The 21,037-nt window shown below is 38.1% G+C and overlaps 1 protein-coding gene and 1 long non-coding RNA gene across 4 annotated transcripts in view; both read left to right on the top strand.

Annotated features, from left to right (window-relative positions):
• Positions 1-908: 908 nt before the first annotated feature.
• On the top strand, positions 909-12,987 carry LOC146460907 (uncharacterized). 2 transcript variants are annotated; one of them, XM_085087717.1, is made up of 7 exons: positions 909-1,008; positions 6,039-6,163; positions 6,923-7,192; positions 8,168-8,313; positions 9,250-9,367; positions 10,715-10,993; positions 12,038-12,987. In XM_085087717.1, exons 2-7 carry the CDS (start codon positions 6,096-6,098, stop codon positions 12,228-12,230), a joined length of 1,074 nt encoding a protein of 357 aa, XP_084943843.1. In that variant the 5' UTR covers positions 909-1,008; positions 6,039-6,095; the 3' UTR covers positions 12,231-12,987. The 2 variants fall into 2 exon arrangements, with proteins under 2 accessions (XP_084943843.1, XP_084943842.1); XM_085087716.1 differs by lacking the exon at positions 909-1,008 and adding an exon at positions 3,609-3,723.
• Positions 12,988-15,782: 2,795 nt separating this feature from the next.
• Positions 15,783-21,037, top strand: part of LOC146460908 (uncharacterized) — a 22,033-nt gene continuing 16,778 nt past the window's right edge. Inside the window, exons 1-2 of one of the 2 annotated variants that reach the window (XR_014857532.1) lie at positions 15,783-15,892; positions 16,014-16,068. This is a non-coding gene — a long non-coding RNA (uncharacterized LOC146460908). The remainder of the gene's footprint in view (positions 15,893-16,013; positions 16,069-21,037) is intronic. The other variant, XR_014857533.1, reaches the window with a different exon arrangement.

Consider the following 21,037-nt stretch of genomic DNA (forward strand, 5'->3'; position numbering starts at 1 on the left):
ATCAAGAACGAAGTGGACAGTTACTATAGTGTTTCCTAACTACAGAAAAAGGCTCACATTAATGGTTGGAGGTTCCATCTATGATACAGTAGCAAGTAGAGTAGACATTGCAAGCTGTATGGGGCCACACCTGCATTTTATGTCTGCACGTAGCATCTTTCTTGACTGCAAAACAGTCAAATTTTTGTCTTTCAAGTGCAGATACGATACTTGACAAGCACAAAAAGCCTGGAATGTCATTCGAGTTCTCTTTTCTTACTGGCTAATGTTCATGTGGCATAATTAAAATTATAGACACTAGCTTGTTGAACATTAGCTAGTTCAAAGCTCTCAGTTAGTGAGAACGCCCAAATTTCAAACGAAACCCGACAAAACAAAATGAGTGGAATTGTACAGAGAGAGAGCGCTTTTAAATTCGGGTTCATGTTTTAGCGGTTCTCACTATTCTAGAGCTTGGAACAGGTTAGGCTGCAAAACGGTCTTTTTGTGCGCTGGTCCGTCGTAAGATCATGTGCGGTCGTTTCTTGTAGGAAAATGTCTAGTCTACTTGCTACTGTATCATAGATGGAACCTCCAGCCAATAATGTTAGCCTTTTGCTGTAGTTAGAAAACACTATAGTAACTGTCCACTTCGTTCTTGATATTTGCAAAGATAAGTGCCATAGAGTAGAAAATATAAAATGACTGTTGAAAAAAGGGCACTAAGCTGAGTTGTAAACGTCCGCGAGATCTCACGCGCAAAGAAACCTTCGTTTTCAAGCACGGGAGTGTATATTTGGCTAGACGGCTGGTTTAGGAACTTGAAGAACTAAATATTTACAGAGGTAAAATACGGAATTGTTTGTCGTTTGTTACTTGTTCGCCTTCGTAGCGCGTGGGAAGATAGTTCGGTTACCAGGTCCCACGCGGTTTTGATCACGCCTTAGTTTGTCAGAGTCACGCAGTAACAAGGATTTCAACTTTTTCCGTTTAAAAAGAGTTACTGGCGCTGCAGATCAGATCACTGTGGTAAGTCCTCCTTAGCGAGCTTTTTCGAATTCAGGGCTAGAATAAACTGCTAGTTTATAGCAATTTCATAAATATTTATACTGCGATGCGACAATCACATAGCTGATCTCTGTTGTTAACTTTGACCTCTTCTAAGTGAATTTATACCATCTTTGCTCGATAATTCTAAAGTAATTGCCTTTCCTGTCTTAAAAACTCAAGCAAAAGATGAATTAAGGCTTAGAAATACTCTGACTTTTGGTATTTCCTGACTGTTGTATTTTTGAAAGTAGCCGAAGCAGAATAATGTAAACAGTTCCCAATTACACAATTAACAGCAAAATGTGCCTAATCCTGACTTCTACATGTGTAAAAATACACATCCTAGAAATCCTACTAAGTTCAACAGAGAATAACCTACTATTAGCAATTTCTGTACAGCTTATAGAAAACATATTCTTTGTCGCAAGTGATAATTTAACAAAGGACTGGATTTGTAGCGTGACGGCCGTGGTTCATTTCACAGGCTCTCCTCGAGTCAAAGTACCCTTCACATTTTGGTCTCTCGACGGGGTACTTTTGGATTGCCGCCAGAAATATTTTAACACAGTAAACTAAAATGGTTGTGCTTCAACAATGTCTTCATTTTGAATTCAAAATTGACGTACCAATTGGGTTTCTTTTGTGTTGAAATTGGATGAAATTTGCTAAATTTTTAAACTGCCGAAATGGGGTTTCTTCTAACGGCCGAAGCATTTCCAAATTTCAAGCTTATCTAAATTTAACTAATGCATTATGAAGAAGAGGGATGTGTTTATATTTTGTAAACATTTCAATAATGGAGGACATCGCGTTTCTTTCTACGAGCGAGATGAAAATGGGTAATTTTCAGTAAGTTTCGTGACCGAAAGGACGCTAATTTGCCGTATTTCAAACTTTGCCCGATTTCGAAAAAAATAACACGCTGAAGAAACTTTTAACGTTATTTTTGAAAATACTCCACTATAGAGATTATATGGGCAAGATATGAAGGAATTCAAAATTTCACGACTGACGCCCGATTTTTGATAATTTCAGAAATCGGCTCTTAATTATCATAGCAAGTACAGCTTCTAAAACGTATCAAGTATTTCGTTGCTCTTGAACATGTAACAAGTATCGATTACAGAAGTAGAAAATCAAATTATAATATCAATGTCATCCTTAACTGCTGATATAGGGATTTATGCGTTCAACCACAAAAACTGAGATTATGCGCGCCATTTTCCCGCGAAAAGGGGAACCGGAGACCAAACGGTTGACGTCATGTAACGTCAAGTAGAAAAAAACACCGAGGATCACATTGTTCCGAGCCTAATTTAGTGGAGGTGAATTTACTCTTTTGCGTGGAATTGTATTACAGAGTATTGCTTATGCATGGGATAGAACTAAGTTGGATGTCTAACTGAAGAATCCTATGTTGTATGAGAGTACGGAGCGAAATGGGCTGTAAAGGAAAACCGGACATCAAATCTGTCTCATTTTCCTGCACCGGAAGGGTGTAAGCTTGTCTTTTGCTGGGAAATTTATAATGAAATACGGTACTCGTGGTGCCAACTTATAAATTACAAGAGAAATTAAAGAAATTTTAAAAATTGATACTGAATATCTTTTAATTAAGCCTTCTTTTTTATTTCCTTTCCTTTCCTCTAAAAATAAAAACAAAATCAATAACGAGAGTCGTAACGAGAGGAGAATATGTATGTTGAAACTGGCATGGGGCTTGAAAAAAGGGTGAACCACGGCAGAAATGACGAGTAGTTGATGGTGACCAACTGCCGTGACAGTCAGCTCTTCACTGAGCGTGACCGAAGCCGTGACAATTTTAAAATTACCGCAACGCCATTTATTTAAGGTTTTGGAAAAACTATGACATGAAAACAGCCTCAAAAAAGCACTTGCTACGGAGTTGGAACACTCTTACTCTTACTCTCGTACTCTTTACTTCTTCAATGTTTTTTTAAACTTTGCAGAAAATAGCTTGCATTGTAAGCAAGTTTCACTTTCGATTGGTTTCGAAACTTTGACGTCAGTATTTCCGGCCTGCTGACAAAACTTACTCACGTGTGCAGAAAAGGCCTTGCATAAAATTTGCTTGCTGCAGAAAACTATTAGCTAGAGTAAATTTTTAGGTTAATAGAATTACAGTGATCGATAATAATAAAACAAGTTGAATTCCTTTCAATTCACAAACAAAACCTTCCAGCCGAGTTTGTATAACGTTACAATGATTTTAAACTTGGAACTATTCTCTTTATATTAAATTTGCTTACAAGCAGATAAATAAAGTTCTGGATCACTATAAATACTCACAAAAGGATACAATTCCCCCAAGACTTTCCGGCGCAATGGTAGATTACCCAAGGAGTAGTGGAATGATATAAGTCATTATCAAAGTCATTAACTTGCCGTAAAACATCTTTCAAGTCAAATGTATTTTTAAATATTCATAAATAAAATCAACACAACTTGGGTGTGTACGATCCTTTATTCTTTCAAAAGAGAGGGTATTGTGATTTAAATAGACAATGATGCATATGCTAAGGCCCGGGTCTTTCCCATTAAACCGATGGGGAACAAAGCTATAAGTAAACGAGGCTTGAACAGTGTCTAGTACAGAAGTTGAAATGGCTTCATTCAGTGGTATCTCAGAGGAAAAAATGAAGTGGTCCAAATGCTTAGCTTTCTTGATCATGGGTGAGTAAAATATATTTTCCATATACTGTGTATCAGTATTATTCTTCAGATTAGTTCTTCGTTGAAAGCGTGTTTGTTGCATCGATCCTTAATTATTTTTCGGCTCGAGTGTGGTTATTGGGCCAGAGGATCTCGGTAGTATTAACGTTTGCTAACCCATGTCTTGCATGGCCGTTTGACTTCGTTGCAGTATAGATTGATTTTTAAGTTCGTTACTACGAATTAACTCTTGTTTTCGAAGGGATTTCAATATCTTGTGCTGATATTTATGCCTCAATATGTGATGTGTGCAAAACGAGATCAATTCATGATACTAAAAGTTAAAGCAAACTCAGTATAGCTGCTGTATACAAAATTAAAACTTTTTGGGTACTGTAATACAGTCTGTTATACTTCTTTACAGTGAAGACGTCTGTTTAGGGTTGTTAAAGGCAAAAATTAGTTAATTTTGTCAACGCTGAAGTTAAATACGTTCTTCAATTTTGTCCTTAATATATTTTTGGAGGGAAGTGGGTTGTGCAGTTTTCTCAGTAGCATTATTCATCGCACAACTCGTTGTGCTTTTTCGTAATTAAACTGCCGTAAATCAATTAACCAATTATTTCAAATTTAACACCACTTTTCGCCCACGTCTGCTCTCCGTTTTCTGACATAATTTTCACGTATCTGACCGAACGGGAAAAAAAAGCTAATTTCATAATTTCTCTATTGACGTAATACTTGATTAATTTGAAGTCTTCGGGCACTGCTCTTTGTTTTAAAGTCAGTCTACATTATTTTTGAACAATTAGTTAACTTGAGAGGAATGATGATTTGTAAGCACTTGTTTGTGAAAACCTGTTTCATACAGGTCTCGTTGCAGAAAAGTTTCAGAGGAGAGTGACGTAACATTTGATAACAATACCGTCTCACGCATTGTTATTAAATTTTTAAATTTGCACTTTTAAAGTTTTACATTTATGAATATGAATAAACTTTTACTCTGGAAAATGATTCGCAAGCACCTGAGAAAAATAATTCTGTCTACCCTCGATATGGTTGAGAAGGCGTTGCAAAAGATCCCCGTGACCGCTTGTCTATCAATATAGTGTAGTCATGCAAAATCCCTTCTGTAAACATACAAGTAGAATTCCGAGATAAGTGCGCAATAAAGACTGTTCAAGGCCATTAACAGACTTTGAGTTTGGGATCCCCGACAGAAGTAACTTACTGTACTGATAACTCTGATAACAGCTTTCAAGGGACATGAATTTACGAGTACGAAAAACCGTTCCAGATAGTTAGTGTTCACGGCAATACTCGTTAATAACTGTTAGCACAATGCTCTTAATGTCAGGTGTATAATTATTTAAGGGATTAAGGATTTCCGCTATAGATGGCGTCAAATTGTTTCCAGAAAGTAGGAGCTCGCAGCAGCTAATGAGTTGCTCTTCCAAAGAACGAGATGTTTAGGAGATTCTGAGTTCGAGATCTAGAGATTTCATTAAGGAACAGTTGCATCTACTAGCTTATACTTGAACAACTTAAGCACGGAATGTGTACACTCAGAAATTGTCGACAGTTCTGTTTCACAGGTTGTCTGATGAATACGCTGGTTTTGTAAAACATGATTCACCAGGTGTCTCAGGGGTGAACGTTTTTAGTAAAAAGTGTCAACATAAAATTTCTTTCTTCCTTAATCAAATCTCAGAATATCGAATGCTTTGCGGCGCGAATGCACTCGGGTTTATATTATATCTTTACCAACTGCAATACAACTGAGTTTCATTGCTGCTCTTCGGTCAACTCACAACCACCGGATTTCAATGGAATCATATCCAACGATTCGCGTTTTCTAAAAGAAACTTGGGTATGTGCAATCAGAAGCTATTGTAGCTGAATTCTTGGGTTCGTTCGTGACAACCGTATGTATTTCTGAATACCAATATTTACTTATTGGGTAGTTATAAACTTCCTCAGGTATATTTAGCGTGAGCGCACGCGCCTATTAAATATATCATGACTTTCGAAACCAAAGGGAAACTCCCTTTGTTTGCGTAAAGAAGGCCCAGTCCTTCGGCGTTTGATTTCGTCACATCTAATTGCCACATGAACCCCAGGGTGACATCAATTTTTAGAGCGGGAGGAGGGGGAAAGGGGGAGGGGGAGGGGGTGGCTTACTGGAGAGAGAGAAGCTTATTTCAAATCATGAATTTGTAACAAACTTAAACTATCTTTACTGTGATTTTACCACAAAACTACAAAAACTGGCGGTTTTGGTTTTCATATCTCGTTTCAGTTGATGAAAAATATTAACAGTTTGATTTTCTCTGCAGCTGCAACTTGCTTGAGTGTAGTTTGGGCCTCCTCTTGTACGCAAAAGGCATTTGAACATGCTTCCAAGAAGTGTGTGGATGGATTTTTTTGCTAAACTTAAGCAAAATCCAAAGATGGACTGCGGGTATGAAAAGATAAGCATTTTACTGAGTAATGGTAATTCTACTTTCACAGTGCCTTCTTCATAGTCAAATCAGCCCGCAAAGCGAGCGGGAAATCTGGAAAAACCGTTAGGAAGTAGCTTGGCCTGGGATATAAGGAGCTAAAAGGAGTTTTTAGGCGGGGAAGAGACGGAGACAGAGAAAGACAGACGGACCGGAGGAAGAACGGACGTTCGGACGGACTGACGGACAGACAGACAGATAGATGGGCAGGCAGACGGACTGACGGACAGACAGAAATATACAGACCACAGAGAGACGGATAGAAAGACAGACAGAGACAGACTGAGTGACGGATCTGACAGAGACAGACTGCTACAAAAATCAAATGGAAAAAATTCTTGACTTGATATGGCATTAGGTTTGGAAGAAAGCCTTACTTGAGTGATTGCAGTGATAGACGTACGAAATGTGTCTGTGAGACTAACTGGTTTTTGGGTGATGGTAGTTCACCTACCACCCAACACCCAACCTGGAGGACCAAGGGGCTATCGCTTGTCTCTTGCCTTCCCCCTCCACCCCCACCCCCTCCCCCCACGGCATGGTTGGACCTGCCAGGGTAAATGATCGCCAGCCGGCATAGCTCCAGGCATGTCAGAGACAAATACCCCACCACGACAAGGTCCAAGCTCACAGGAGTACAGCACCTCTGGGATAATCCGGAGTATCCCTACATACAGGAGCACCCCTGGGATAATCTTCTATTAATTTGTCTTTTTCAGAACGCCGTACTCAAAATTAAGGTTCTGCGTAAAAAATTTGATTAAGGAATGTCGCAATAAAACAGACAGCAAGAATTTGGCAACAATGAAAACCAGAAGTAGTAAAATCCTCGCCACAAAGAAATACTACTGCGAGGATGGGATGTTGAATTCGTTCCAACGTTCCAAGCTACCAGACTGTCGAGAGAGAGGGCTTACAAGAGCGAAAAAATGCAGTGAGTCTTTCCACAAGATATTCAGGGAGAATAAAGGAAGCCAGACCTTGTGCAGGTGGGAAAATTTATTTGTTTTTAGTTAATTTAGTTTGAATTTATCAGCATTGATAGCAATTGCCTCGCAGCTCGAGCGCTCAATCACCTAATTTTCAAGTTCTAAAGAGTTAAATAAGAACAAACGTATAAATAAGTGTCGGAAGTATTTTGCTTTGTTTAGTTTACTGTGCTCTATATTGGTTAACAAAATTCGCGCTACATTTTCAACCAATGATGACCGTGCCTTGATCGCACGCGTTTTCCCGCGCTTGAGACCTGTTTAGTATGTAATTGGTTCGAATTCTGAATGGTTTATTACGCTGTTTGTGTCTGTTGTGATTGGTCAAAGTATTAGTTTGGTTTTGGTTTTACGACTTTTTACGACACAATTCAAAACTGCTCAATAATTTATAATCATATGACGAATAATCCCAATAGTAATAAAATTATTATTGTAATAAGAACTCTAGCCGACATGTAGACGAAATCATTACTCCCAGATTAAAGTCTCATGCATCAACATCGTAATAAGGATGATAAATTGATAAGAAAGAAACTTACTCGTAGAGGTGATAAAAATGTGTTAATTTAAATGTCCCTGACTTCCGAGTTCCAGGATAAAAACAGCTGATGTTCCGGTGATCCATAGAATTACAAGACCTTGATGGAAACGCGTTCCAAAATAAAATACTGGGACTTTAGTAGCCTTAACTCTAAGAATCTGGCCCAAGTTGTTTAAATAGCGGATAACTCTATCCAGTGGATAAGTTGCTATCCAGCGGATAAAATATATTGGATGGAGTACATTTTATCCGCTGGATAAAAATATCCGCTCTTTGAAAAACCAGGGCCTGTTTCAGACCATGCTGAAGCCATCTCGGGCACATTAAATTTGGCTCCCCAAATTTTGGGCTTAAACAAATCTTGTTAATTTACAGTGTAAACTGTCCGGTTTCTTTACCCTGTTAATTATTGAATGGTCTCTCTGTTTTAGGAAATACTCAAAGGCCAAAACATGCATCTTCCGAACACTTGACAAGTTTTGCAAGAAGACTGAAACGATGAAAAAAATCATGACGATGTATATAGACCGTTACAACCCACACTGCCCTGGAAGCCTAGATACACTGAGAAAACGAGGTTCGTGTGAACAAGACGGTAATAGCTCAAAATGTTTCCAAATATGAAACTAATTAATATAAGAGGGAAGCACATGGGTGTACCTTCAGGAATGTGGTTCTAAAATAACGCTTTAGCTTCATATTAACTAAAATTCTATCTGTTTATGTTTTATCAAAAACTACATCTACCATTACTTTTAATGCACAGATGCACAAATCCCAGCACTATACTGAATCGATGTTTGTCACATGAACCTATAGCTTAATGCCCTAGCTCCCACGAGTCTCCTGTAGCTCCTGTAGCGTTTAAGTCAAACGGCAAACGTGAGAGTCGCGTTTATGTTTTCTTGAAAAAATGAGTGCATATAGAAGAGAATAATGCAGCCTAATTCTGGACATTGATGCTAACGCAAAACTACTCCGTTTTACTGCGAAACTAAAAACAGCGAGCGACAAACATAGGATAAACATGGCCACGTGGTCATTTTTGCCGATTGTCTCTTACCGTAAACGTAACTTTGAATCTTATACAGAAGAAAAGATTCTCGCAGTTATCTGCGCAAACAAACTGTTGCTACGCAAACTTGTATAAAAAAATTCAGGCTTGAACGGGATTTGAACCGTTCAAGCCTGATTTTTTGTTTTCAGGATTTCTGCAACAGTCTGCTTGCGTAGATTAAACTGTGCGAATCTTTTCTTTTATATAATCTTTTATCCGCAGTACGTATTCACGTTTCATATATATTCATAACTCTGAATCTCTCTATTATTAATGTAGCCGACGTAGTGAGGTTCTTTAATTGAGGCTTCTTTGATATTGGTAATATTTTACATGAAGGTTTACTCGACATAACTAATAAGTACACATCCCAGTTACGATCATTTGGGGAAAAGGCCGAGAAAATTTTCCACAGTTGATCCTTTAAATGAATTTCTTTTTCTTTTTTCATTGCAGTTAGAAATACCTCCAAACCGTTCGGCTCATGCACTGGAAGGCAATACATGATTCTAACCAGAGTTTGCATGGCAAGTTTTGTGCGAACGCTACAGAAACAGCCCAAGAAATCTTGCAGGTATTTAACATTAGACGAGTAGTACTGCACAGGATCAATAGCTGAATGGTCGGTAACTGTTCCAGGGAGTATCAAAAGAGAGTTTTAGTCAATTGCCTTTCATTTTCACTGTCACACTTAAGGATGTCGTCAACAGAGTCGACAATTAAAACCACCTTGTATGGGATAACAATTAACAGTACCACGGAAAGTACTGCTCAGTAGATTTCATTTGAATGATCATCCACGGACTCAAAAGTTAGAGCCACCTTTTACAGCGTAATAAACAGCACCAAAGGAAAGTACTACTCAGTAGATTTCATTTGAATGATCATCCACGGACTCAAAAGTTAGAGCCACCTTTTACAGCGTAATAAACAGCGCCAAAGGAAAGTACTACTCAGTAGATTTCATTTGAATGATCATCCACGGACTCAAAAGTTAGAGCCACCTTGTACAGCATAATAAACAGCACCAAAGGAAAGTATTGCTCATTAGCTTTCATTTGAATGATCATCCACGGACTCAAAAGTTAGAGCCACCTTGTACAGCATAATAAACAGCACCAAAGGAAAGTATTGCTCATTAGCTTTCATTTGAATGATCAACCACGGACTCAAAAGTTAGAACCACCTTGACAGCATAATAAACAGTACCACGAAAAGTACTGCTCAGTAGATTTCATTTGAATGACTCAAAAGTTAGAGCCACCTTTTACAGCATAATAAACAGTACCAAAGGAAAGTATTGCTCAGTAGCTTTCATTTGAATGATCAACCACGGACTCAAAAGTTAGAACCACCTTGTACAGCATAATAAACAGCACCAAAGGAAAGTACTGCTCAGTAGATCAGTTCATTTGAATGATCATCCACGGACTCAAAAGTTAGAACCACCTTGACAGCATAATAAACAGCACCAAAAAAGTACTTCTCCGTAGCTTCAGTGCATTTGAATGATCACACTTTAGAATTTCAACCAAGAACTTAAAAGTTAGAAACATCCTGTACAGCATAATAAACAGTACCACAGGAAAGTACTGCTTAGTACTTTCATTTGATCACACCTCTAATAATTTTATCCGTAGACTCAAAAGAGAGAACTAGCCTGACCAACATAAAAAAACAATTAGTACCAAAGAAACTTGCTTCTCTGTAGCTATCAGTAGAATGGTTACAATTCAAACACACCGTGGGAAAGAATCCATATCCTCTATAGTTGGAACGAAATTATACGGAAACCGAGAAACTGTGCCAAACTGCTTTCAATGGCTCCACATGAATTGCCACACTTTAGGAGATCATCAAAATACTAACTTTAAAGTTTCTACCATCAAATGAAAACAGTTTGTTCTCATTTTCATTTCAGATGGGCTTTTCAGAACAAGCTCCACAACTGCGCAAAGGACGTCGCTCTTCACTGCCACAAAAATGAATCCAGATCCATCAAGAAAAACATCCAGAGGTCGTTTGCCCAACACAGAGCTTATAAAGAGCAAAAATATTGTGATGGCGTGAATTTTCGACTTTCTTTTCCGCTTCTGAAGCACAATCAGTGCGAGAGGAGTTATGTTGCAGTGAAGGAGAAGTGCGAGTCGAGTTATGTTGCTACATACAAAGGCAATAAGGTGGACGAGACTCTTTGTGGGTATGTGTCAACTGCAGCAAATCAGTATATTTCTTCACTAGGTTTCTAGAGGGTGCTGACGAAATAAGATAGGTATTGGGTTTTAACATGTATATTCCCCGCTGTTTGTTTCATAGTGGGATTTACCCCTTTTTCACTTGTAAAATGGGATTAAAATGACGTACTGGGAATGATATCTAACGTCACATTTGGGTACTCTGAAGGTGATCGCACGCAAAACATGGGTTGAAACCTGGAATATGGGCACTATGGCTGGGAAACGAGATTAACTTGGATTTCCTCCCCCTCCCCCACCTTATGGTGCGGGTTGCTTGCAGTTACGGCAGGAAAATAGGTCTCACTCCGGAAAATTTCATGAATAGGCGGTTTTTATGATGACGATATCTTACCTTTTTTTTACTATCAAAATCCTCTTTGCTTTTCCTTCCTTCCTTTTTTTTTTTTATTTTATAAACCCGGTGAGGTTTAGATAACAAAATCCCTTATTTCCAAGAGACAACAAAAAACTGGAGGATTGTGGTTGTTATAGTAAAAGTAGCCTGCGTAGCTGGCGGTATTGTAGGCGCGCGTGAAACAGTTTTGGCGGCGCAGCCGCTAGAAGCGAGCGGCGAAGCCGCGAGAAATACCGCGGTATTTCAAAGTCTCCCTTCCCATTCTCCTCGCGGCTTCGCCGCTCGCTTCTAGCGGCTCCGCCACCAAAACTTTATTTCGCGCGCGCCTACGATACCGCCAGCTACGCAAGCTATAGTAAAAGACGCCATCGTGAAACTGCCGTATTAGAATCACAAGTTGTGTTCAGTTTTCTATGTTGTGGTGAGCTATCCACGGTTCTAAAAACAATAAAGGTGTAAATAATAATAATAAAGATGTACACGGTTTATTTACACGTAAACTGTGTCGTCTGTCGCGTCCATCTCCACAAAAAGAGATCCACAGCTGAAAAGTCATTAGTATTCAGAACAGTTAGTTTGTGTTGTATGGTCCACTAGCTCTGCATTCAAAAGGTTTAATAAATACGTTTTGGTGTTCTCCGATTTCTTCCAGAAAATACGCTGAAGCGAAGCGTTGTGCCAGAAATGCTACGCTCACCCTTTGTAAGGTTACGCCAAAGCTACTTGATCAGTTGAACTTCATCTACGACAGCTTCAACCCATTCTGCTTCAACCTGTCAGATCCTCCTTTGGCAGAAAAGTCACGTGAGTCTGGAGAACGAATCCCGCGGGAGTCTGGAGTCTAACATGATCCGTTTCGAGTCAAAGGAACATACCATAGGAAGCGACATCGTTTACAGAGGGGGAGGGGGACAGTCAGTGAGCGCTAAGCCCTTTAGTGGTAGTCATGGCTCTTTTAATCATGAGGGCGGAGGTTTCCTAATTTTTTATATTTTTTTTATTTTTATTTTTTTTTTATATCAGCTAATTTATATGAGAATAATTATAAAAAAGTAGCCTAGTTGCCATTCGGTCTATCATTGCACAACGGGCTTCGGACTTTTGGTTTGAGATTACTTAAGGATCCCCATTTTGCTTTTAAAAAGCTTACGTTCATTGACAGACAAAGCTTTCTCATAACAAAACTCTCAAATTTGTAGAAAAGAAAAAAAGTTCTTTCGAAAAATTGATCTTCTAAAATCGAGGAACGGTTTATCTGCCAATATATTTAAATGAGCCAAGAATTAAACAAAGAAACACACAAACAAATAACTCTGTTTCTACAGCCAATGCAATAGGCGGCTGGTTGGTTACATTACTGTAAATAGATGACGTCACAGATATCTTAATATCTGTTAGGAGGATAGGTTTATTTATTTATAAGTAAATAATATATTAGTATTAGAGTATACTTAGATTCTTACATGTTTTGTGCGATGTCAACACGTGATTGTAGTAGACATTCAATTTAAATCCTATTCAAAAGTTTAAAAACTATATCTAACAAGCCAACGTTTATCTAGTGATGTGTTCATGATCTGTTGAATAAATATATAGTTCAGGAACTAACACTGTTGTAAGTTTTGCTTTTTCATCGAATTCTCTCATTTTTCAAAAACGTTATTCATTTCTAGTATGATTTGTGATTTTCGTTCACCAAAGTAAATATGGCTCCATGTAATTAGCTCAGTTGGTAGAGCAATGCACCAGTACCGCAGAGGTCATAGATTAGAATCCCGTTCAAGATTGAAATTGTTTTCAGGCTTTCTGTTCGCAGCTGCTTATCCAAAGTTGCGAACATACCTGCAATGGTCTCTCACTTGTTATTTCATGTTCAAACTACGATTTTCGTATACATATATGCAATAGAAAACAACACCCATTGACAGTTTATGTACAAAGGGAACGTTATATTAACCCTTCAAATCTGTCACCGAGGTTTATTTTTTTATTACTCAGTCAAACAGAGTATTCGGATTGGCTCATCAAAATATCAAAGCTTCCATGGGGGGTGGGGTGGGGTTATTAATTGACCGTGTTAAATTTATGTCGGTTTAACTAAATTTTAAAATTGGCAGCGTTCCATTCCATCCGGATGTTCAGTGTAACCAACAAATGCGCGCTGTGGAGGGAAAAACCTTCAGTTACGTAACAATCGGACAAGGCGTACCGCTTTCACGGGGAAAGCCCGTATCATTGGCAGTGTTCCCGGATGTTCAGTATAAATAGTTAAACTCTCCACCCTCGTGCTGTTGTACATGTGACCATGAACGCGCGCGCTGTGGAGGGAGAAAACCTTCAGTTACGTAATGTTCAGTTGTTTTTCTAACAAAGTTAAAGTCTTCAGTAACATATCCAATAATTGCTGGACAAGACATAGTGGATGTGTTTTACAACTTACAATGTATGAACGTTTTGCCGAGGCTTCAATTTCAGTGTGGACAACATCTGAATTCCCAACAACTACTCTGAAATATATTTTCAAAACACACGTACGTAGTTTTTCTTCTTATCATAGGAATGACTTCAGCTCGTTAGAAATTCAAAGTCACTCAACTGAACAGAACAAATTTGATCATGCGACTTATTAACAATCACGGGGAATTTCGCCTGATACTCAGCCGACGTGGCCGAGTTGGATAAAATCGGCAGGGGATATTCCGCAAGATTGAGCAAGGTAATTGTTTCATTGTTCAATGCATTGATAACAAAGCACAATTTTATTACAGAAAAGATGGAGGCGATCTTTGTTTTGCAATTTTTCTTCCCGACACACGAAATTACGTATATCGCAAGTTATAATCATCCATCAAATATTTTCGCTCGTGCACGATTGGTCTAAACGCCTCACCTGACCGAATATACCCCAGCTAAAACTGGGGAATATCCGATGATATTCCCCAAGTGATATTCTCCAATTACAAAAACTTTAAGGCGCGTCTTGTTTACAATTAAAATTAATGTCAAGATGGGGGAACGGTTTGCTTTTATGACAGAAGGAGAGATAAACCTGCTGGTCGATAAAGCAGTATCAGAAAACAACATACGCTCTTATCGTTTTTGACAGTAAACTGTTCTTAAATGAAATGTTCAAATACTCAAGCTCGTTGCTGCGTGTTGCGAAAAATATTTGAAGGATAATAACCACAAAAGCCTCCATTTGGCTTTAATAATACGCTCAGATATTTGTCCTTGGACATTGCCTGTTCCTCGAAGCTCACAGTTTTCCTCGAGCTTCGCTCTCGGAAACCTGTGCGCTCTTCGGAACAGATAATGTCCGCGGACAAATATCTGAGCATATTTTCGCGCCAAAGGGAGGCTATTGGTTATATATCTGTCGACTACAGACGACGAATATTCAGTGCACCATGACCATATTTGGCAAGTGTTGCAATGTGTTACGTAATACACAATATTTGGTGATCATTTGAGGTCAGGGATCATTTGCGACGTAGCACTCCATTCAACATCAATTTGCAGTGTTTTCTAGTGCTAAATCAAGTTCACTCGCTGCCAGCAACATGCAAAATGTTCACACACTGATGCCGGGCGTCTCATCTAGATAGGCGGTGATAAATACTTGGATCCGAGAACGGATGATGTACCTTTCATTGTATTTGTTCTGTTGCAGAATTAAAACGTGATAGCAATTTAAACTGTCAGACCTCGTGACTACTTTAAAACGTTATTATATTCGAACTTTATTTTTGTCCTAAGCCAGAAGACCAACGTGAAATTAAGACACCGAAATTTTCATGACGTGATATACAACACCAAATTTAAACCTTCGTCAAAATTGGTGTAGGAGTTTGAAGGCTGTTCTTTTTACACCAAAGGACAAAGCACGTTTCAAATAGTATCAAAATTTTCTTGTGTTCTTATCACACGTTTCTTCGCAGTCTGGTGTCTATTTTATGGTGCGATTTAGTTCGAATGAAAATAGACGTTTGAACACGCAACGGGGCGAACTTAATCCTTGAAGCCCTAATGTTAAAGAACAAATTCTCCTATCTTATCCCAATACTTTTGTTATGAAATTACTAGGGAGAAATTATTCAAAGATCAAGAAAATCGCTTTGGGTGATCATATCCTTAATTCTCATGACCTGAGGGGTTGAAAAACCATTGATATTAAAAGGAGAAATTTGATGCTGATCACTGTTACGGTTTAATTAATTAAGGGTTACTTAATTTGTGTCGATCTAAAACAAAAAGGCTGTGATCATGTTCTGGACATGTGAAGTAGACGTACTGATCACAACATCACAAGCAAGAAAATTGTGTCACATTGAGTCTCATGATATGACAAATTACACGAAATTTGATCTCCCTACTGTACACATCCTTCTAAATAAATTTTCTTGCTTCGTTTAAAGTTCAGGCAGTAGTATTCAGCTTGAAACAGACAACCAACACTGACGTTTTCTCCAGAGTCGTGGGTTTTGCTACAATGTCTATGACAGGCGAGGTACATATTGTTTGTTAATGTAAATACATTCAATTGTTCAGAAAGTCTCCTCTGTTTAAAGAGTCAGCTTTCATCTTCTTTTCTCGTTATAGGGTATTTACCTTATATTTTTTTTGCGCAGGACAAGGCCCCACTCCAAGCGATGGAGGAGCATTCCGAATCAACTGATGACAAAGGTAAAAGAAATATTATAGTTTCTTATCAGGAAAGAATAGTTTTGAAAATTTTGATTGTACAGCGAAGAAAAACTTGACTTTTTGACTCTTGCGTTTTGTACCTTCAAGGAAAGTAGCATGGGAAAAAAAGTTCTTTTTCGTCAAGGAACGAAAAACGTGGTTTAGAAAACAATTTTATACTCCAAGATGCACGAAAAACCGACGGCAACTTGATTAGTTTAGGGAGAACGGTCTCTCTTTCCTATAAATTTTCTGTGACCCGAAATGTCAACTGATGAATCTAAACAGATCACGTTTGGTCCGAAAATTGTCTTGAGCAAAAACAAAAGTAAAAACGTATTCGAAATATTTAACTTGTCTTGTCTGATGTTCTTGACTGACTAGATAAGTGGGAATAAAGAGAAAAAATAGAAATAGAAGTGTTCGTTACTTATGCCAGGGAAATAGTTAGCGCTCGTCTAAGATGTATCCCGAAATTAAAACCAAAAATACTGTTAGTTTAGAGCCGATATTTCTGAAATAGCATTTAGTATACGCTTGCATCCTGAAAGGTGGATACACTGAATGGAGCCCTGTCCCTAACATTGGCTTATTTCAAATTATGAGTTCATATCAGTAAGACTGTCAATTTGTTCTCTGGCTTTCCGATGCTTTTTCTTTAGTTTGCATTTGACCTCTAACTTGTTCTGTTGGTTTCGCGACTATGCTTCTTATGCCGCAAGAAACACGACGTTGCCGGCCCTGAAGAGCAACTCATAAATTAAAGCCATTCCTGGTAACTAAACCGGACTTAAAAGGGCACTTTCACGGAGATTTTGCTGTATGTTTGTCGAAACTGTTCAATTATTTGACTTTGGACCTCTTCTCAAACACGAAATTGCTCTTGGAGCAGCGGGGGCTGAAAAAATGTAATAAATTCTCTGCACAAGAATAAACTTTAAAAACGTTTAAGCCATTTTTCCAAGATACGTATAGGAGGGACTTGAAAGCACTGCTCAATTTTTTCAAGTTGCAATCTATTTTCATGATCCTAAATTTCTGTGCACTAGTGGGGTTATTGTTAACAAAACTGAACCTCAAGCGACACAGGCATCTTTTCATTCTCTATCAAATGTATTCTCGTGTCCGAATGTTTGTTTTCGGAGAAAACCTCTGGTACATTGGTTCTCCAATCTGATTGGTCAATAAAAATCTTCTAATGTAAGTCGCGTCAACCTTTTTCACCTTGGCTTTCCACGCACGTGGATGCATGACTTACAAAAAATTTATCTTGACACTTCAGTCCTTCTGTGAAAGGTGTTTCTTGTATCGATTTAAACTTAAAGCTTAAAGTTTAAATGCGGCAAGTTCTTATAACATACATTTTTTTATAGTGTCGTCTCTCTGGAAAAAGACTTAAAAGTTTTGTGAAAATTTTTGCTTGGCAATAAAGTGTACGCATTTTGGCCAACATTGTCAACAAAACTTTGGCGGCGCCTTTCTTCTTTCCCAGAAACTTAAAATCGTTGATCTTTTTTAAAACGGTGGTTGAAATATTACCGAAATCTATAGCAATAAAATGATCTTGAAAATCTTGAGCAAAGTGGTTTTACTACAAGTGTTGAGCATATGCAGTTGTGCTGTGTGTCACATGCCTGACACACGAAAACGGAGTTTACCAGATGTACACTACCGAAGAATGAGAGGATCTGGGTACGAGATTAACAGAATGCCTAGTGTGCCTATTGTTAGGAAATAGAATTTCCTTATTTATAGGTTGAGTTATTTTACTGTGACGTAATAGCTTGTGACCGTCATGTTGATCTTGTGATCTAAACATGCTATTATGCAGGGGAAGCGAACGAGAACTTACATTAATTCAAGAAAAATACGTCAACATTTTCCTGTGTTCCCAGCCCGCTTTCTGTCGGTCTTTCAAAGACATATTTGTGTAATTGGAATAGAGATGGCTTTGTTCCGATGCTGAAAATTTAAGGTTACCGTGTGCTAACTAGTGTGTTCAGGGGTGCGTTCAGTTTAACGGATGTAGCGCCTCCCAGTTACATCACAGATAACCAAGTTCAAGTTTAACTTTAAGTTTCACGTTCAAGTTTATTCAAAATTCAAAAATTTAACAAAAAAGAGAGACTGGCCCTCAGTTAGTGAGAACCGAATCTAGGCGGGCCAGACTTAAAACTGTTAAAGGATAAAATATAATTAATATTATTACAGTTATTACATTCAAACACAGAACAAATAGAATTTAGGGGAGGTAAAGAAATCACGAGTAACACGAAAAACAAAAATTAACGAGTTGCAACTAATTGGCGAGGCCTATTTACTGTACTATAATAGGCGTTTCAATATAGTCATTTTCATTTACCAAAATATTGAAGAGAAGCCGCCAAATTTCTCCTTTGAATTCTTTCTTAGGTAAATATCTTATACAACGCGGTATCTCATGTCATAGTCTTATGCCAAATCACGAAAAAAAACGTTTATGTATTTCTAGTCTCGAATTTTGGACGTAAAAGTCTCCAGAGGTGGATGATCGAGTTTTATATAAATGGACATTGGAACCCAAAACCCTATATCAAATTAAATTCAAATATTTCATTGCTTTTCCAAGAAAATAAATTCCCAGGTTTTCCACAAAAGGTCCAAACTTGAAGGTCCAGATCGTCGTTCAACAGTTCCAACTCAATGCAGTTTTTTTTTTTAAGTTCGTTTTTTTCTCCAGACCAGGATCCCAAAAGCTTAAAAAACTTGTCGGGGTTTTCCTTAATTCGATTGCGTTCAAAAGTTACAGAACATTTTCAAAACTGCGAGAAATCATGCGGAGTTAACGCACGGGAATGGCTTTCAAGGAAAGAATTTCAGAATTATCAAATTATCCGACACGTTTTTGTTGATTATATATTTTTCTAGCATCTGGCCAAATTTGACTGAAATCGGCCAAATCATTGTTGAGTTGTAACTCTTGAAAGTGTCTCCTTCAAGTGAAAATTAAAGTTTGAGAAAACAGCGCTTGAAACAAATTCTCGCTACACAACTGAAACAAGTACCGCCCCCTAACGCCTTTATGAAAAATTAGCCAATCATTTTGCAAGCCACTTTTTCTTCCGGTCACCTCCTGTGAAAATTTTCTCACAGTTTTGCACGTACTCGTCTCGTGTTCCACAGTAATCAACTCGTTCTCCATTTTGTTGGATATCTGCGGTGTTTGTTGTACGTTGATTTTGTAATCTGTAATGATTATGGGAAAAACAAAATGGTGACTGAAGCCGACCTCATCAAGTAAAGCTGTTGGGCCGAAGCAGAAGCGGCTGAGGCAGGCAAAATCATCAGCAAAACCGCTACGGAATTATTGGGGAACCACCGCAACCGCACGTATTGTCTCAGTGAAAAGGAAAATTCTTGCTACTCTTCGAAAAGCCGGCGAATACATTTATTCCAGCGAAATATTGTTTAGAATAGCGAAGTTTCAAGATTGCTTATCAAAAGTTCGAGTGAAACTTCGCTCTTGAATGAACTTTCCAAAACATTCATACTGCAAATAGGAAACAAGTATCAGGTTGACGCTCGGAAAAAAAAAACGTTTAAACGGAACCGTTTAAAAGAGTTGACTCCTTTTAACGTTTTGAAAATTACACTAACATTAGTGCCGTTATCTTATAGCGACGGCCGACGTGAAAAAAGATCAAGACATAGGACATGATTCTCGTTATTTTTCAATTGCTTTTTTGTTTCCTTTCCGCTTGCGGAGACTTGTAAATTTTACGCATCTGAACACAAGATTCAGTTATCTGATAACGTTTAAGGGCAAATAAGAAAAGGAAGCTCAAGAAGCACGATTCACGAACTCGCGAATTGAAACAAGCGCGTCTCCAAATGTTCGCTTCGCTGGAAGGTTTTAAGATCTTTACCTACTTTAATTTAAAGTGGAGCTTAAAGCTATTATTGTCTTCTAGAATCTCAGTTTTGTACTCGAACAAACGCAAGTTCTACCAATAAATACAGGATAGTCGAAGTGTGGGAACGTGAGGGGTCCAAGACCGTTCGCGCGATTCCAACGGGTGGTTACATCGGCAGCAATACGCTGTCAATCAAAGTAAAATTTAACTTCCGGTGGAATCCCTCAATTTCTCAATACTCACTCTTTTTCTAAAATTCCTTTTTTGTTTGTAAGAACTTACTGGAAAGTTTATTTTTGTCTAAGAAAAACCCCAAAAATTCAAAGATTTTCTCTCTGAACGTACACGGTAACTTTAAAGGGGAAGTATCAAAAGATATCAAAAACCCCATGATACTTCCCCTTTAAAGGAGAAGTATTACGCAAATTTCCTGTCATTTCAAAACCCAAAAATGTTTGTCTGTCAGTAGAAACAACAAAATAATTGTCAAGTTTGTTATAAATTATTACCCCAGTGGAATAAAACTGTCGATTAGTTGCTCTGGCCATAGACAGAGTAGGTCAGAGTGGATTCAAACTTGAAAAATGTTAGGTTAATGGTTTCCAAGTTCTCGCATTTTTGTTTCCAAAATGCGCTAGAACAGATCACGAGTTGTTCCTTTCAAGAATTGAGTTGATTTCTTTCCTGTCTTCATTCTAGAATTATTTGGTCACTGGAAAGTTTATTTTTGTCTTAAAAAAAAAAAAGAAAATTCAAAAATGTTTTCTTTGATCGTTTAAGAGACTCAAATTTTATTTCCCGAATTTACTAACTGTTGTTTGTTTTACGAAAAAGGCTAACCCTTTTTCCCATTTTTAAATACACATTTGCCCCTTCCACACTGAAAGGAGTTAGTTTTCCATCGATACAAAATTTCGAGCAAACATTCTGCCGAACAAAACTGTGGATTTCATTTCTTTACGACTAAATCCCAGTTTCCTAAGCCGCTTCCAACGAAATAAACCATTAGGGTGCACTTAATTCAAAGTCTAGGTTAATATCCTACATAAACGTTTCCTAGGTTATCGTCTTTTTGG

The sequence above is a fragment of the Pavona decussata genome, unplaced genomic scaffold (assembly GCF_977016875.1).
Source record: "Pavona decussata unplaced genomic scaffold, jaPavDecu1.1 SCAFFOLD_207, whole genome shotgun sequence".
NCBI lineage: Eukaryota > Metazoa > Cnidaria > Anthozoa > Scleractinia > Agariciidae > Pavona > Pavona decussata.

Coding starts and splice junctions, on each gene's coding strand:
- LOC146460907 (XM_085087717.1), top strand. CDS start 6,096: ATGCTTCCAAGAAGTGTGTGGATGGATTTTTTTGCTAAACTTAAGCAA. Junction 7,193..8,167: donor GGAAGCCAGACCTTGTGCAG/GTGGGAAAATTT, acceptor TCTCTGTTTTAG/GAAATACTCAAAGGCCAAAA. Junction 10,994..12,037: donor GTGGACGAGACTCTTTGTGG/GTATGTGTCAAC, acceptor GATTTCTTCCAG/AAAATACGCTGAAGCGAAGC.